Below are 18179 nucleotides of genomic sequence, written 5' to 3' on the forward strand. Positions count from 1 at the left end.
TTCTGATGCTCAACGGCCTTTGAGTCATCATTTTGCATCTTATCAATAAATTCAATTTCTTCAAATTTGTTGAAACAAAGTTTCAAGAAAAGAGAATTGAGGCTCCTGTGTTCTGATGGTCTGTGTAGACAAGTTGGGTGCTGTTCATAACCAAGATGATCTCCTTCAATTTATCCCAGGGCATTTAAGTAGTGGGATAGTGGTCCTTAAAACTGTTAGTGATGTATATGAACTGAAATATGAGAAAACGGTTACAAACTGGGGCTTGATTAGTTTTCTGTTACTGTAATAGATTATACCAAAAACTTCGTGTCCTACACAGCACAAGTTTACTATTTTACAGTTAAGTAGGTCAGAAGTCCAACATAGGTTTTACCAGGCTAAAATCAAGATATCTTTCTTTCTGGAGCAGAATCCTTGAACTTGCCTTTTCCAGATTCCAGGCTGCCCGTATTCACTGGCTCATGGCCTTTTCTTTCACCTCCAAAGCCTGAAATGGCAGGTTAAATCTTTTTCACATAGCCTCTCTCTGGCTCTTTCTTCTGTCTCTTCTTAATTTTTATTACATTATCTGCTTTGTAAAAATACCAAGTAACCATTACATTATTAATTACTCCAGAAATTCTGAGATTTTAAATTTCTTTCAAAAATGTTATTCCCCTTTTAAGGATCCACATAACTGAATGAACCAACCTGGATAACCCCAGATAATCTCCCCATCTCAAAATCGGCTGATTAGCAACCTTTATGCATCTTTTCATATTAAATCACCTATTCAAAGGTTCCAGGACATGGGCATCTTTGGAGGTGATTTTTCATAGGAGTGCTTCTTAGATCATTTGAAGCATCCTTAATTTACATAGCAGTTTTCATGGACCTCAAAAGAATGGTCACTGGCCCAAGGACAAACAACTGGCATTGCTCATTTTTGTGAAATGAATACTCACAGTGATGACTTCCTCCGTGAGAAATTATTAACAAATTCAGCTAAGTCTGTCCAGTTCTTTCATTTCTAGCTTTGTGTTTTCCCTCTAATTTGTACTGATTCTAAAGGAAGATTAATCCTTTGGAGAAGCATAGTGTAGAAAAACATGACTAAATCTTTTACTCCTAACTCATGTATGATTGCGTTGTGAATATTTATCACAGGAGAAGCATCCTAGATTCAGTGGTACTAGGAGGAAGCCTGTATCTTCATCACTCTCAGCTGGGCTAGGACGATGCCCCATGTGCCACCACACTCATATAGAACAATTGCAAACCCTCAGCAAAGCAAAGATCCCTTTGCTAAGAACAGTATAATCATGATTTTTTTAAAATGTGCCTAATAAAATGACCTATACTACTGGGAAATATATTTTTATAAATAGAATTGTCATAAATCATACCGCTATTAAGCCCTGTAGATCACTACAACGTGCTTTGCATAATTTTCATATTGAACATTCTGTCTGTTCGTTCTTTCATTTCATTGTCTATTCAACTTTCATCTACTATATGAAGCAATTATACGCTAAGCACATATAATAACTGCTGTATTCCAGGAACCGTGCTCAATGCTAGAAGTGAAAATTACAAGGAAGACTTACAAATATATGTGAGGCTCATTAGGAAGTTCATGATTTCATGGGAGAGTGGGTTGTAAACAAATAAATACAGAATAGACAAAAGTGTCCTCTGGAAACAGAAGTAATTTGTTAGTGGCTCCTGGAGGCCAAGTAGAATTTTTCCAGCTAAAAAGGCAGAGAGGAACTTTCCATTGAGAAGAAACATAGATAAAAGCACAAAAGGAAGAAAGAGTAGAAAGTGATTAAAGACTAGTGAGATGTATAGTGTGGCTAAAACAAAGGCATATTAAAGAAAGAGACAGTGCTCTATAAAATAGGCGAGAGTCAGATTCTGAAAGGATTCTAAACCAGGCTAAGAACTTGGGAGTACAGGTATGGGGAGATTTAAAAACAAGAGACCAGCCCTTTGCATTATAAGAATGTAACCTGACACCAAGGTGGAAAGTGTCTGGAAGCAAATAAACATCCCCCCCCCAAAACAAACAAACAAACAAATGACCCAGTTTTTGCAAAAATAAAATCTTGACATGATAGAAGCCTGAACTAAATGAGGACAAAGAGGAAATGACACATTTAAGAGATATGCAAGAGGCATAATGTTTTATAATTTTACTAAGACAGATGGGTGTGAGTGGGTTAAGGACTTTCACCAAACATGGTAAGAAATTAAATGCTCTTGAAATTTTACCTTAGCTGGATTAATCCTATTTTCTTGGTTCACTCAGCTGTCTTATGATTTCATGGAGACTATTATTATTATTACTAATTATTATTACTTTAGGGGTTATAATTTTATATTTATTTTCATTTTATTTCATTTATTTCTCACATCTACCCCCAAATAGTGAGACAAATTAAAATGATTGCTTCTGTTTTATAAATGAGGCAACCGAAGCTCAGAAAATGCTTCCCCTATGGCTGACAGTGAGGCAGCCACATTTAATGGGCAGGTTTCCTGATTCTTCAGTGAGATTTTTAACAGTTAATGCCACACTTTTTTAAGCACACAGTTTTAAAAGATGAGGTCATGAGAGTTTAAGTGACATTTCCCCCAAAATAGAAAATGACTAAATGGCATGGCAGAAAATCAAGCTCAGATCTTTTCTGACTTCAAATCCAAGGTCATAGCAGCTAACTTGACTGTGCACCCTTCCTCACCTGCTGGAGAATGATCAGGGAAGACTTCATGGGGAAGCAGCCCTGGAAATGTATCTAGAAGGATGGACATCAGCAAGGAGCGATTTTCAAAATACTTAATGACCAGTGATGTAAAATATGTCACTGGACTCATCCATGTATAAATAAATGTATTAAATATATTAGCACACATGGATAAAGAATATAACTGTTTGCCAGGTATTACAAGCACCACCGTTTATCACAGATAATGGATAAGGAAGTGATCCATTATCACGTCTGAGATCATTTAGTGATGTCCGAAATCTGTAGTATTTGCTGATTTTTAGAAATCATTTGGTATTGGTTTCTGCTTATTAGGGCAGAGGCACACCCCTACCCCCAGACCTGTTCAAACTCAGAGAAGACTCTTACGGAGACATTTGGTGCTTGATTCCTTCAGGCCTCTGCTGCTTAAAAAGTTGCAACAGAGTTCACAGGCCCCAAAATGTGCTTGATCAAGTGTGTCAAAGTATAATGGAGAAGGATTCTTCTTCCCCTCGAACGCAGACCCAGCAGAGGAGCGCCCATCCCGACGCGTGCTTGCCTTCAATATTTTCACTCCCTTATATTTTTAATTACCTGCTGATCTGCCCTTTCTTCTGAACATTCTCTGATAATAAGGAAAGGACTTACGTATAATCATTGACCATGCGTGCCCCTTTCTCCTTCAACATGATCTTAAGACACACAGAAAGACGAAAATAAAAACCAAAAACCCGAGTGATCAAAAGCCCTTTATTTAAAGATTTGTTCGGTTTCGTTTGGCCTTCTTATTTCCAAGATCATTTTATTTGACACTAAATACCTCAGCTAAACAACAAATATTTGTTTTCCCGGAGGAAAAGGCAGGGTTCATTCCTTGAGGAATTGTCGCATGTTCTTTAATTCTCAGCACATTTGCTCATCTTCCTGAGGACTTTCTCTTCCATTAGTTTCTTTGCATATAACATCTGCTGCCCTTGCTACACGCTCTGAAATGTAAAGTTTCGTCATACCACCCAGTGGTCCTTCATCTTGGTGGCAGCCACTGAAAGCAAAATTCAGTGGATTACAACAAAAGCCACAGTCACTCAAAACTTGTGGAGTACCATTTCAAAAGAGTTTACCAAGCCCTAAAATTGGGGCAAGATGAGCCAGAATCAGACCTTATGACTTTAAAAGAAGACCACATTCCCAACTCCACCAAGTAAAGCACTATTTATGCCTGCTACAGAAGATAATTTAAGGAAGAAAAGTTTGCTCTGGCATCTTTCAATTTTTGACAATCATCTTATATCCTTTCCTCTCCTCCATGTCCCTTTTCTGTCCCTTTCCTGACCACCTCTCTTTCTCCAAACAATCCCAGAAAGTTTTTCTTAAGCCACTATTTTCCAGATTGGGGCTGGGAAATGGACTCTGGCCCACACCTCCAGCCTCAGGGAAGCTTTCAAATTCCTAAAACTCCTCTCGAATTTAAATGCTTTCTCAAAACAGGAGAAAAGAATGGAATCTGCTCTAACCTTTCTGTTGCAACCTGGACTTTCTATGGCCATTTCCTGAAACACCCTTAGGGATAATCTAGTTATCCATCACTGACTTGGTTTCAAAGATGATCTATCAGAGCATGACAAGTCGAAATGATTTCCTTGAGATCATGATGTAGTTCTCCTGAGTTCTCTTGAAGCTCATATTGATACAGAAACCACTAACCTTATAATAATAAACAGGATTTGCTGAGACAAATTGGGACAATGGATAATCACAGAATGCTTGAGTATAAGAAAGTAACACCAAAAACATCTCTGTCTATGCCTGTCCTACCCCAGCTTTCCCTCAAATTGAGTGATGGCCATGAAATTAAAAAGAGGGAGTATTACTCACCTTTTTCATTTAATTTGTTCAATAAACATCTAAAGACCAGCCAGTGTTCAGTGTGCAGACTTTTGCCAAAGAGAAAGGTGGTTTTGGTGACAATGCTAGCAGTGCCCCTATATATGTGGGCTTCGTATGTCTCTCCTAGTACACTAAATTATACAATCGGATCCAGAATCCACGACTAGACACTCCCAATGCTATCCACCCCACCCTGTGATATGAATTGTATTTTCTCTTCGACGATGTATCAAATGAATCATAATTACAGTTGAGTTTCTATAAAAAGTAAGTTCATTATATTTGCAGTTGTTACTACGTCCATTGTTCTTAATATTATTTAAAAAATATAAATTTAGTTCAATATCACCTGGACAAATTGTAAAAGGACCTAAAACTACAGACCAAAACTCAGTAGACGGTTACGCACATAGGGACCAATCAGACAAGGAAGGAAGGAAACACACTAGTTAGTAACAAAGAAAGAGGAGGGGAATTAGGCTAAGATGTCAGTCCTGAGAGGCAAAGTCCGTATAAAGGAAGCTGAGTATCCAAAGAATGAAAATAATTCTTTTATTTCATCTGTATTAATCAGATGCTTAGTAGAGAGCCATGTTCTATCTTGACCAGAACATTTTGAAAGTGTGTGAAGAAAAAAAGTAGTTAAGGTACAAATGTAAATTTAACAGATGGAAAATATGGTTAATAAGAAAAAATGAAGTCATATCTGAAAAGTCATATAACTTCTTAAAGTGTCAAGTTTCTGAAGGATTATTATCATAGGATGACTCTCCTTTCAGAATCATTAAAATTAAATTGGAAAACAGGCTGCCTTGTAATTGATATTTTAAAATCTGTCCCCCCAAATAGAACTTTTCCATCTGTCACAGAAAGGAATTTGTAAATAAATATGTGCCTATATATTTTCATCTATACGTGTGAAAGTAATATTTATTACCTTAATATTTATTAATAATGATAGAGGAAGTATGGTGAAAAGCTATAGACACAATAAAATCTTACTAATCTTGCTTAATTACAAGGTGGATACTTCTGGATTAGCAAACAACTGACAAAAAATTATTTATTTATTTATTATTTTTGGCAGTTTTTAGCCGGGATTGGGTTTGAACCCAACATCTCCGGTACGGGGTCGGCGCCCTACTCCTTGAGCCACAGGCACTGCCACAGCTGCCAAAAAATTTAAAGAAATTAAATCAGTTGTATCCCACTCAAGTGCTAACCGCTTATAGTGTAAGCACTATTGATGAAGTCCTTACAAGGAGCTATCTTGCTGCTTAAGCAAATGCTTGCAGAAAGTATTTCTAATTAAGAACAGGTATTTATTCCAGCAGATAGACTGGGATAAAAAGTACTTAGAACCATCTACATTATCTGCTGCAGGTGAAATAGGCTGCTATGGTCTTATTTACAACATGAATAAAATTAATATATCACAAATTGTAATATAATTGAGGCTGAGTGAGAGTTTCTATATTTTTCAAACGAGTTAAGAAATCAATAGTTTGACACAGCATCTGCAACAAAGAAAATGAAAAATTAAAATACTGAAGCAAAATGAAACCGTCTAAGAATGTATTTGCAAGTGCATAAAAATTAGTCTCACATAGATAGTCAGTAAATAGCTGAAAACATCAAATTCAGCTATAAAGGTAGGTGACATCTTTAGCTAAAATATTATGGTGCAGCACATATGATACATTGAGTAGCCCTAATAAGAAACTCAATGGTTGGCAGGGTGGGATGGCTCATGTCTGTTATCCTAGCTCTCTGGGAGGCAGAGGCCAGTGGATAGCTTGAGCTCAGGAGTTTGACACCAGCCTGAACAAGAGTGAGACCCCTTCTCTAGTTTAAAAAAAAAAACAAAAAAAAGAAAAGAAAAACTTGCCAGGAGTGGTGGCACATGCCTGTAGTCTCAGCTACTCAGGAGGTAGAGGCAAGTGGATCTCTTGAGCCCCAGAGTTTGAGGTTGCTGTGAGCTATGATGCCACGGACTCTAGCCTGCTACAACCTTTTTAAAGTTGTATTTAAAAAAATAAAATAAAACAAAAGTAAAGAAACTCAGTAGTTGTTTGTACCCTTGTGATGCAATTCCAGATTAGAGTTATTTTTACCCCATGTCTCAGAGGAAAAAAAGCTTCAAAGGAAAGAAAGAGTGGGCTATGATATAATAAGAATTAGACAGCAGAGACAATTCTCACATAAAAGGATGAAAAAGAGTAGAATAATATCAAGATTCCTAGTATAATCAATCACTGCAACCCGTCAGCAAGTATGAGGCCATCACCTCCTGTCACTGCCACAGAGCAGACAAAGTGGGTAATGGAGGAAGGGCTGCACAAACACGGCTATCAACACATCTTTCTCGGTCTCAGAAGACTACAATTCTAAGACAAGTTCTTGGAGCAAATGGAAATTTATCCAAATGAAAATCAAATGATAAATGCCCAGAGAATATTCGTTCTTTGGAATTCCTTCAATTCTTTAATTTCACCAGCTGGAATAAATTTTCAAGTAGCATTCTGTTCAGGCTTTTGAAATGAAGGACTTTCCTGTTAATTGGAAAGCTATATTTCATCAAAGATGAAGACGATGCTTTGGGCTTAGTAATTCTTTGAAAAAAGAAGAGCGTTGAGGGGCATTTGATGGATATTTACTATAAACAGATTCCACAGCCGGGGCATGTATTTCAAGCACGAAAGAATGAATTCTGAGCCTACACAACTAACTAAATAAAATGGGGAAAATTCAAATGCAAATTTCATTCTAAACTCTACATGAAAAGTCACTTTCCTATGTTCCTTGATGACAGGAGTATGTAAAGACAGAAAAACAAAAACTATTGTTAACCTTGAGAATCAAACATTGATCATACCTCTGAGGTTTCTGATTTTCCGAGGCAAACGAATTAGGTAAGTCAGCACATTTGAGCATTCTTTATTGTGTTGCTTGAATAAGTGCAATTGGGACTAAAAAAAGCATGACAGTCAACTTGGAAAAATGTAGCAAGAAAATAAAAATGCACAAGGAAAAGAATTCTTTTGAAGATATTTTTTCAAAGCAATCTGTACTGTAGGCAGTACTTTCCATTTAATTGTTGTTTAGTGACATATTAAGAAAAGTTACATTTGCATTTTAAATTGGCATAAAATCAGGCAAAATAATTTACCTCCAAGAATGTGAAAAGTTTGAAAGAATTAATTATGCTCTTGTACTAAAGAAATAATTTTTTTAGACTTCTTAAAATGAGTCACTTTGTAGGTGATCTGAATGATAATCTTGTATTCTGGTTTAAAATAATTTTATAGGAAAACTTATAGGTGATACTATTTATGTACTTTAAGTCTGGCAAAATACGTATATAATAGGAATTTTCAAAGAAGCTATTTCCCTATTATTATTTAATTATATAATTATTTAATTTTCTGAGAGAACTTTTTAAAGGGTGATAGGAAAGAAATATTTGACATGAACATACCGCAGATTCACATATATTCTCTAGCTTGAGATCAAAGTTTGGTGGACTACAGCAGCAGAGGGCGCCACCAAGTACAGGTGAGAGAAAGAAGACAGGGTAGGATGAGTGTTACAAGAAAAGATGGGAACACATCACTTCATTTTTGAGATAATCATTAATGCCTTGAGAACACTAGGCCCAAACTGAAAATTTGGGATGGGACATTGGACAATGGTACCAAGGCAAGCATTAATTGATATATTAGAGATCAGCCATGTAACTGTTTAAATTTCTGAAGATAAGCAAGAAAATCCCAATACTGTAAGTTCATAAATAGCGCATAAAATATACAAACTATCCTATGCTGAGTTTGTTTTTACTTAAGGAAACAGTACTATTTATTTTACATCTAATCACAAAATTCATGGCAAAAGTAATGAACAAAATTTGATTGATTTAATAGATCAACACATCATTTGACATCTAGTAAAAATTAGATTAATTTATATGCTCATCTAAGAAATACAATTGTCAAGACCCAAGATGTGGTTTAGAACACATTATGCAAACATAGGAAGAAATTTTCAACTTGTAAGTTAATGTGTCTGATTGAGTTTCCAAAATTCTGTGATCTAACCTTTATGTGGTAGTCAAGAACTCTTGCCCTGAAAAAAGAAACACTAAGATTACTTATTTCAAATAAACTTTTAACCAAAAGGCAATTGATTTAAGAGAAATAAGTCCATATAATAGAACACTAAGTGCATTGATTAATTGATTGATTGTCATTTTTATTTTAGACAGAATCTCACAAACTCTTGGGCTCAAGGAATCCTCATGCCTCAGCTTCCCAAGTAGCTGGGACTATAAGCGCCCTCCACAATACCCAGCTAATTTTTCTACTGAGGTCTCACTCTTGCTCAGGCTGGAGAATACTAAATTTAAAATATTTATCTATTATAAGTTGTATAATGTTGTATGTTTTTAAAACATTATACAATAAAATACAGGATACTCCTTACTTTTATAATGATAAATATTGTATTAAAAAGTCTTTATACAAATTATTGTATAAATATTGTATAAAAATACCTTTGGGAACTTTCTCCTTTTGCATTTTTAACTATTGTTTTAATGCTGATAGTTTACAGCAGGCAGACATCCTAGTTTACAATATTCAGTATCTTGAACACTTTCTTTTGGAAACTTCTATCAGGACATAAAGCTAAAATTTGAAATTACAGGTTTAAATCTTAAGTGGATAATAAAATTATTTAAACAACAAAGGAAAAACATGCATAAAAGCCTACTGACAATAGTCAATTTTCAAGGAAAGCATTTGATTTGGCAAAAGGAAGTTCATTATGTTTAACGCAGACTATGAAAATGTAGATTTTAAATATCGTGATTATTGAGATCTGTGATATTTGCTATAGGATGAAGTGATTTATAATAGGACTCTATTCAAACCTCCGCAGGATTTTTAAAATTTAAATCCATATAGTTTGTCTCCCTTTTTTTTAGTTGTCAGTATAACAACGTATACAAATACCTGATAATTACTCCAGGGTTTCAAAAAGTATAATGGCGGTAACTTAACAGTAAAATAAAGTTTCTAAGTTAGATATAAATGAGATATAATTTTCAAATTACACATACATCATGCTTCCATATGTTGGGAGAGTAGAAATATTAATATTTAACAAATAGACTCGTAGCAATAGAAAAGAACAGAGCAGGAGGTGACTGAATGGTGTGGACACAAAGACTCCTTTCCAAGCGCTGTTAGGTTCTGAGTTAGTTTCTAATAAGCAACAAACTGCCCAAGAAATTCAAATTTCAAGAGGTTATGTAAGCACATTCCAAACCTTTATTTTTATAAAACTCTTTTGCCTTAAATTTAAGTCAATTCACACCTGGGCACTTTCCTTGTGTCAGTGTTTCTACTCAGTACTTGAAGTGTGAAGGAAAACAAGGATGGCAGGTGACACTGGGCTCTGCTGAGAAGTAACCTGGAGCAGGTGTATTCTGTGGTCAGGAGCCCCCATTGTCCACATCTGTGGAACGGGAGTTAGAACAGAGCTGAAGGGACACCTACTCCTAGTTAGAAGTCTGCCTGGTACGCAAAGGTGTTTGTTGAATTTGGGGTATCATTACTCTTACTACTTTTAAAAACAGACTTCCCCAGTCATCTTCACCTTGATTATTGCAAGAGGATCATGATTGGAAGCTCAGGACACAGAGAGGGGAAAGTTTCCCTGAAGGGGGTGATGTGGCCAGAGAATTAAACAGGAAGTCAGGGCTAGGGCAAAGAGCGCTAGAAACTGCATTCTAGGGTATCATGGAGCAAGTACGGGGTGACAGAGGACACGCAGGAAGCCTAGTTGGGGGGGCGGGAAGTGGAGGCCAAGTCACAGTGGACAAGGACCTTGAGTACCATGTTAAGCGTGAGAGTACTCGTTTTCACCTCCTAAAATTTACACTGAGTGCCATATAAGCAGTGCGTTCTCATTTCAGAATTCCCCAAAGAACAGGACACAAATAGATAACCTCTCTTAAATTGCCCCTTTTCAAATGGTGGTAAAATGTTGTTTCAGTCTTAATGTATTGTAATGACCAGAGCTTTCTTTGCAAAAGTGAATCCAAGGTACTATCCCAAATTAACAGCACTTGGTAGAATATGTAATAATATGTCAAATGATTTTTCTTTGAATAATGAATCCGAAGCATCTTGGAAGTTAATAGAAAAGCAATAGAATTTATTCGTGTGTAAACCCACAGAATAGGTAATTCAGGAAGCTTTAAATTTCAATTTCAGAAATTCTCTGCCTATTTATCAAAAAGGAAAAGACATCCACTCTTTGATATTTTTACTTTATTTGTTTTATATTCCTAGGTTAAAATTATAAAAAGGGGAGTAAGTTTTTCTTAAAGACTAAAGGTTTGGGTACGTTTCTCAAGCCAATTCTACTTGGTAGCCATATAGCAGAGAAGGAAATTTGGTCTTGGTGATTTTCAGCTGTGTTCTTTGCCGTGGGATCAAACTGTCCTATGCTCATATAGCCCACATTTCAAAGATACTTGAATAAGTATCTACACAGAAGATTACAATTGCTTTAAAAAAAAAAAAGTTATACAGCAGCAATTCCTCTTCCTTAAAAAGTAAAAACAACAGAAATCTGAAATTTTCATTGTCTGTGCATAAAAATCAGATCCAACTATAGATTCAAAAGTCATCCTATTTACCTCTTTTTCACATCATTTATGGATTTTAGAAGATTCAAAGCCATAGGCTTCTAACTGAATTTCATCCCACACAGAATAAGAAGACCTACCAATAAATTTTCTTTTTAATGTAATATTTATTCAATTGCTTTAAATAATAGAATCAGTGATATTCAGTTTTAGTCTACAAAAGTGGATGCATTTTTAGCTTTGTGGGAAAAATCATAACCTAGTTTGTCTTGGGCTGTGGAGCTACTTAAAGCTCAATGGCTCCCCTTAGTGGCACTTGTGAGAAATTCACATTCTTTGAAAATCTGTGGACAGATAGTATCTAAACATCAACAAAATAGCTGACATTTATAATTCAAGTAGTCCTCAATAAATAGGTTAAATTGTTTTCATTCCAGGAACACCAACCCTTTGGGGCATAACCTCACTCATTACTTTTCAAAAGGCATTAAACAGGTTCTATGGTTTGTATTTCCACTTGGAAGGTAAACATGTAACTTAGGAAAAATAATTCAGCATTGTTTTCTTCTCCTTCTGTTATTATTACACGTATATTCCTTTTAGTTCATATCTCTATTTGGAAAGGTTTTAGAAAGACAATTTGAAGCTAATTTTCATTTTATATCTGGATACCAATTCCAAATGTTCCTTATTAGAAAACTTACCTTAAAAATCAGTAGCTGCAGTAACACAAAAACATATTTGATATCAATTAGGAAAAATAAAAGAAAAAAATGAGTAAATGATTTGAATAAATTTTCAAATTTTAAGAAAATTGGGTCTTTGATTGCTCAATAGCTATGGTTCTTCAGTGTGGCTATACATCAAAATAAACTGGGGGTGAGTGAGCTTGTTATTAACTACAGAATCTGAGGGCCCTCGTAAGAGCTACTGAATCATAATTTCCGGGGATTGGACCTAGGAATCTGTATTTTTAAAAGTCATCCATGTTTGGGAACCTGGTCTACAGATGACCCTCAGAAGTACTTATATAAAGAAACTATGTATGTTTGTATTAATAGAAAATAATTCCAGAGTCTCAAAAATATCAATTACCTACTCAATTATAAGATACTAGTTTGCAACCAAATCATAAATAATATATGGCTTTATGGTCTACATAGAAATTTTAGTTGCTCTTTCAGAAATTAAGCCTCTTCAATAAACACCAGCCATTGACAACCCTCATGTATGGCTTGCATTACTTACAGCAATTTTCTAAAATAGGAAATAAGGTCACATTCCAGAATATTCGATTAGTTTTTTCTAAATTAGTCACAGAAACATTCCAACTCTTCCCTGACCTCAGGTTCTGATACTTGCCCGCCCTTCTCCAGTTTTCAGTCCCACTGGCCCTCAGAACAAACTCCCAACATGACAATTGAGTCCACTATGTCTTTCCAGCTTCTCTGGGTAATATCCTATATATAGAGTCTGATCAAACCCAGGAAGTCAACTTTCAGTGCCCCAGATTTACCATGTCCTTGCGTGCCTTCATGCTGTTAACATATTGTTCACTGCCTCACATGCCCTTCTTCCACCATCAGCCTGGCAAACTTTCAGTCATTCTTTTAGGCTTAGCTCAAGCATCACCCCATCTGGGGGATCTTTTTCAATCTCTATTTGTAGAGTTCAGTGCTTTCCCACTGTGTTCCCCACAGGACCTCATGCATGCCTCTATTTTAGCATTAGCCTGTGACTATAATGATTGCCAGTCTCCTATCTCATTTGTATCCCAGGTATTAACACACTTTGGGCTTAGAGTAGGGGCTTAATTCTTCTGATGCGTTAATAACTCTAGCTTTCATTGGTCCCATGATTAATGTATCTCAGGCACTCGACCAAGTGGTCTACACACATCTCATCTAATCCTTACAAAGTTTAGCAAGCAGTAGTGATTATTCATATTTTAAATATTCGACAATTAATCCCGAGAAATATCAACAACTTGAAAAAGGTTACACACTAGCTGGGGACAGACCTTGAATCTGAGCCCTTCACAATAGTATGCTTAAATGTCACACTATCTTGCTTTCCTGCAAGTGCTCAGAACATCCACAATTGCTAAGAGTGATTTCTCTTTGATGATTCTACCCAAACACCCTCATCAGTGAGACACCGAGGGAAGATTAACATTCCTTTAATCATTAAAATGTAAAAAATAATAATAATTAGAATGTTCCACAATCCAGTTCAAAGACGTGTATGCATGTGCACAAGCGTGCACACGTGTTCAGTGAACAACGAAGCACCACATAGATGTTAGATCGTTATAACTGGCAGGCTTAGGTTGCGAAATTGCAAAAAAGAAAAAGTTGATGAAAAGTAACCATTAACCACATCAATGAAAAGGCACTGGAGTTAAAAAAAAAAAAAAAAAGTCTCCTTTAAAGAAAACCCTTACAAAATTATGTCAAATTCCACGTGATTTTTAATGGACTACAGCCACTGCTCTGCATTTCTAGTTTATTTCTTGGACAAGAGAAAAATATATTTATGCAAAAGGGTAGTTAGTGTTTCCAACCACTAACACATGGCCTGTAAAAAAATAATACTCCCATATTTCTATTGTGCAATAACCTTCTTTGGGGCAACAATAATGTACAATGTGCTAGTTTCCTGTTACTTTTCTAGAGCCTCCCCTTTCACTCACCATCCAGACTAGTTATTCCTCAGATAATAAAGCTATAGTACCGAGTTTTAAGCTTTTTCCAAACATGCTTCTGCCTGTCTTAGGAAATAATCGTGTCAGTTTGCTAGTAAGTAGAAATGCACTGAGAGGTGAGTAGTTGTCACGTGTGGCTAAAAAACATATAAACCAATCTGTGACTAAGGAAGAAACAATATATTTCTTATGTGTCCAAAACATTATGGTCGGGATCACAGCTGTAAGATGTTGGACTATCATCAAGAGAACAATGTCAAACACTGGCCTTCTGGATGACTTCCATAAAAATAACATTTTGTTTGGGATCAGTAGTTTTTGTGGAGCTTTGGAATAATTTTTGCTGACAATTTTTTTTTTTTGGAGTTGAACACCTCCAAAACACTCCACAATGTGGAAATATTGTCTAATCCAACCTTTACCACCCTCTCCTTCTGAAAACTAAGCACATACCACAAAAACCAAACCAACACGTCTCTTTCAGTTTTTGCAGCTTTATAAAATTTATGATCAAGAAGGTAAATTTACTCTTGAGTTTTTCCTTATTTCGTTATTGCATTCGAGGCAGCTCTTCAAATGTGTAGTCATTAAATCCAGCAGGAAGACCCGGGATTCCTTCTGCGGAAATCTTATCAATCTAGTGATGTTCCTTAGTATCCTTTTAGGAAAAGGAGAATGGAACCGGCATATCGGTGTTCAAGTAGTTCATCTCTGTAGGCCCCAAACAATTTGACTGATTTTTGCTTCATGCAGGGCCGAATTCTCATTTTTGTCAACTGTCCGCTTAGAGTCCAAAATGTAGAGGCATGTTATTGTGGAGCCCCGCAAGGCAAGTTTTCATAAAGTAACTAGATGATTTTGTAAATACAGTCTCATGACAAAGCTAGTTGTGGCATAAAATCATTAATCTAGGGAGACCGTACTGGCTTCGTTTACCTATGCAGAATTAATAATACCACTCCCTAGGATTCTGTAACCAGAGCTCAAGAAAAGGTAAGCCAAACCACGGAATTCAATATTTGCAGCCTGTTTCAGGACATGAAAATATTTTGGTTCTTTCATACACATAATTTCTCCAAAATACTCTTGTCCAAAGTGGCTTATTGTAATCAGACTAATTTCAAATTTTACATTGCTCATGATGCGGGGATAAGCATTCAAAAATTCGTCCCATATCGGAAGTCGTTGGTTGGTTCCTAGTTTTCATTTATTATGATACTGAATTGAATCTAAATGATTTCTCATTGGGATGTATGTGTTCACTGATGGTTAAAACCATGCATTCAGAAATTGTTTAAACTATAAGTTGTATAGGTAAAATTTTTACATAATAATAAAACATACAGTTAATTCACTATTTAGAAATAAAATAATCCATTCAATTTGGTGCCAGACTTATCCATTTTGATCAAATAACTCTCTTCCTTTAAAAGTCTCATCAGTTTTTCAATCCTCCACCTTGGCTCCGTGTTGACTACAATATGCCCTCCCACATCAAAACCCTGAAGGTCATATTGATTCTACTTTAAAAATTCCTCATGGTGTGAGTTTGAATTAACTCTATGCTTCAAATCCAGTTCAAGGTCAGAGGTCTCCATGGAATCCCATACATATCCAAAAAATATCTACTCACTCATACTTCCTGAGCTCATAGCTTGTACCATAAGGTTATTGATAAGGTACTACTCTGCATATAGAGAAATTGCAATGCAAATTAATTCCAACATACAAATATTTGTGTTAAAATACAGTTACTCAGTATTCATCATGAACTATTACTTCCACATTTGTTACGTATATATATATATATATAAAATCAATTCTTTTCTATTAGATGGCATGCAAATATCTTGATAGACTGCAAGTATTTGGAAATATTTGAATACTAAAATAGTGCCTTAAAAAGGAGCCAGGTAAAATATACATATCAATAAGGTTTTTAAATGGCAAGAAATCTGTTCAAAACTTGTCATTAAATATGCATAATTATTATACAAAATAAATTCCAAACATATGAGAATAGAACTCTCAAGGTATTATATATTAGTTACTTTATTTACTTTATTTATACACATATATTGAATATATGCTTATGTATATATATGTGTGTATGTCTTATATATACTGTGTTTCCCCAAAAATAAGACCTACCCCCAAAATAAGCTCTAGCAGGATTTCTATGCATTTGTTAAATATAAGCCCTACTCCAATAATAGGACCTAGTGATGGGCTGCATAGCCACGCGTGGCATTGCAGCCCATAGATACATAGATACATAGATACACTGCATAGCCACGCCCTGCACTGCAGTGCAGAGAGGAAGACATCCCCTGAAAATAAGCTCTAGTGTGTCTTCTTGAAAAAAAAATTAATATAAGACAGTGTCTTATTTTCGGGGGAACATGGTAGTATATGTCTTTCCATTGTTTGGAAAATATCACAAACTTAATAAAGAGTAGTTGAACGAATGATTTAAACAGTAGCTATTTGATGTCTATCGTTATGGTATGCAACTGAAGAAAAATTAAGTCATCTTTTAAAACTTAAAGTAACCAAAATAGATCATAATTGCATGTCATTTTTAAAAGAGTATCCTTTTGTTTCAGGAAAAAAAGGAAGGGAAAGGAAAAGAAAAAAACTCAATAAAGAAGAAAGTAAAGAAGTAATCCCTGACAACAAAGGTCTGGAATCCAGCAGAGAAACTCCAGAACAACGAGAAAACAAAGAGAAACAGCAGCAGAAGAAGAGAAAAGTCCAAGACAAACAACAGAAATCGGTCTCAGTCAGCACTGTACACTAGAAGGTCCCATGAGATGTCTGTAGACTCGTGATGCTGCTATCTCAACCAGATGCCCAGGACAGGTGCTCTAGCCATTAGGACCACAAATGGACAACCTATCTATTACTGCTCTGTCTAAACAACATTCCAAATAGTTGCTATACTCTTCATACAAGCGTAGTTAACAACAAAGAGCCCAAAGTTCAAAGAAAGGATACTCTCAAATGGTTATCCTAAGTGCTTCTGTGCATTTTTAAAAGACAAGAAATTTTGTACATAATTATCAGTAGGCTCAAAGATGTGACAACGTAACGATGGCATCTGAAGAAGAAACATCTTTTTGCTATAAAAATACACTTTAAGAAGCAAAAGGTCATTCTGCAAATTCTAAGATGCGATATCCCTTAAAAACACTAAGAGATCAGAGGAGAGAAACATCATTCAAAGGACAGTGTTGTTTTGTCCAGGAGATCTATAGAGTGCTCGGAGTTAGGGCCTGGCATTTGGAATTGTAGGATTTATCATCACAGAAACAACTGTTTTAAAAAGTAGTTCCACTGCCCTCATCCTGTACTTTGGCAAGAAACATGAGCACGCATACCAGAGCTAAATGCTATGTACGGGATTAGGAAAAGGCAAAATGTGGAGGAAACAGAGTTGGAGATTACATTTGTGCTTTACAAAACTGTAAAGGGCTGTGATCACCTGGAACAAGTCTCCAATCTAGGTCAGCACTATGTGGTTCAGCCTCTGCTGCCCCTTGGATTAGACAAGTCTGTAAACACGTGCCTGTAACTTACTTCCAAAAACAAAATCGTACTTATTAGAAGAAAGTTCTGAGTTCATAGAAAACAAAAACTAGAGCCAGGCGAATATAACATGTTTGCAAAGTCATGCATTTTCTCTCTCAGTGAGGGAAAAACAATTTTATTACCTGCTTAATTAATGGTCCACCCAGAACTAAAAGGGATACTACTTTCTAACAAGGTGTACCTAGTAGGGGAGAAAGCCACCACAATAAATATATTTGTTAATAGTTTTTAAAGTTTTATTCCCTTTGTTTTGTCGTCTGTCTTATGGGGTCATGGTCGCTGTTAGAGACTCATGAATTAGGAGAATTCTGCTAAATCAGAGAACCAGTGTCCTATGTTATTATATCTCTCAGTGTTCACTTTTTGAATCTTCCTTTATCTGAACCGATGATGCTTTACTTATATTAGGAGATTTTTATTCCTTTTTCTTATTTTAATCAACAAAATTCTAGTTATAGACACACAGGCCTCTCTAAGTGACTTCACCTGCTTCCTCTTCATTGCTTAGAAATGAGCATCTTTTCTTGCATGTCTCTTCCTTCTGCATCTTTACCTTTTAGCCTTTTCTCATGCCTATGTTCTCAGTCTGTGGACGTCTTTGGGGGATTGGAGT

At 35.8% G+C, this 18179-nt stretch overlaps 1 protein-coding gene across 1 annotated transcript in view; it reads left to right on the forward strand.

The window, feature by feature from the left end:
* Positions 1-17796, forward strand: part of RSPO3 (R-spondin 3) — an 83864-nt gene extending 66068 nt beyond the window's left edge. Inside the window, exon 5 of the mRNA XM_003781649.3 lies at positions 16582-17796. Coding sequence (XP_003781697.1) covers positions 16582-16775 — 194 coding nt within the window. The 3' untranslated portion in view covers positions 16776-17796. The remainder of the gene's footprint in view (positions 1-16581) is intronic.
* The last annotated feature ends 383 nt before the right edge of the window (positions 17797-18179 follow it).

Source organism: Otolemur garnettii, unplaced genomic scaffold (assembly GCF_000181295.1).
Source record: "Otolemur garnettii isolate 467f Iridium unplaced genomic scaffold, OtoGar3 scaffold00002, whole genome shotgun sequence".
Lineage (NCBI taxonomy): Eukaryota > Metazoa > Chordata > Mammalia > Primates > Galagidae > Otolemur > Otolemur garnettii.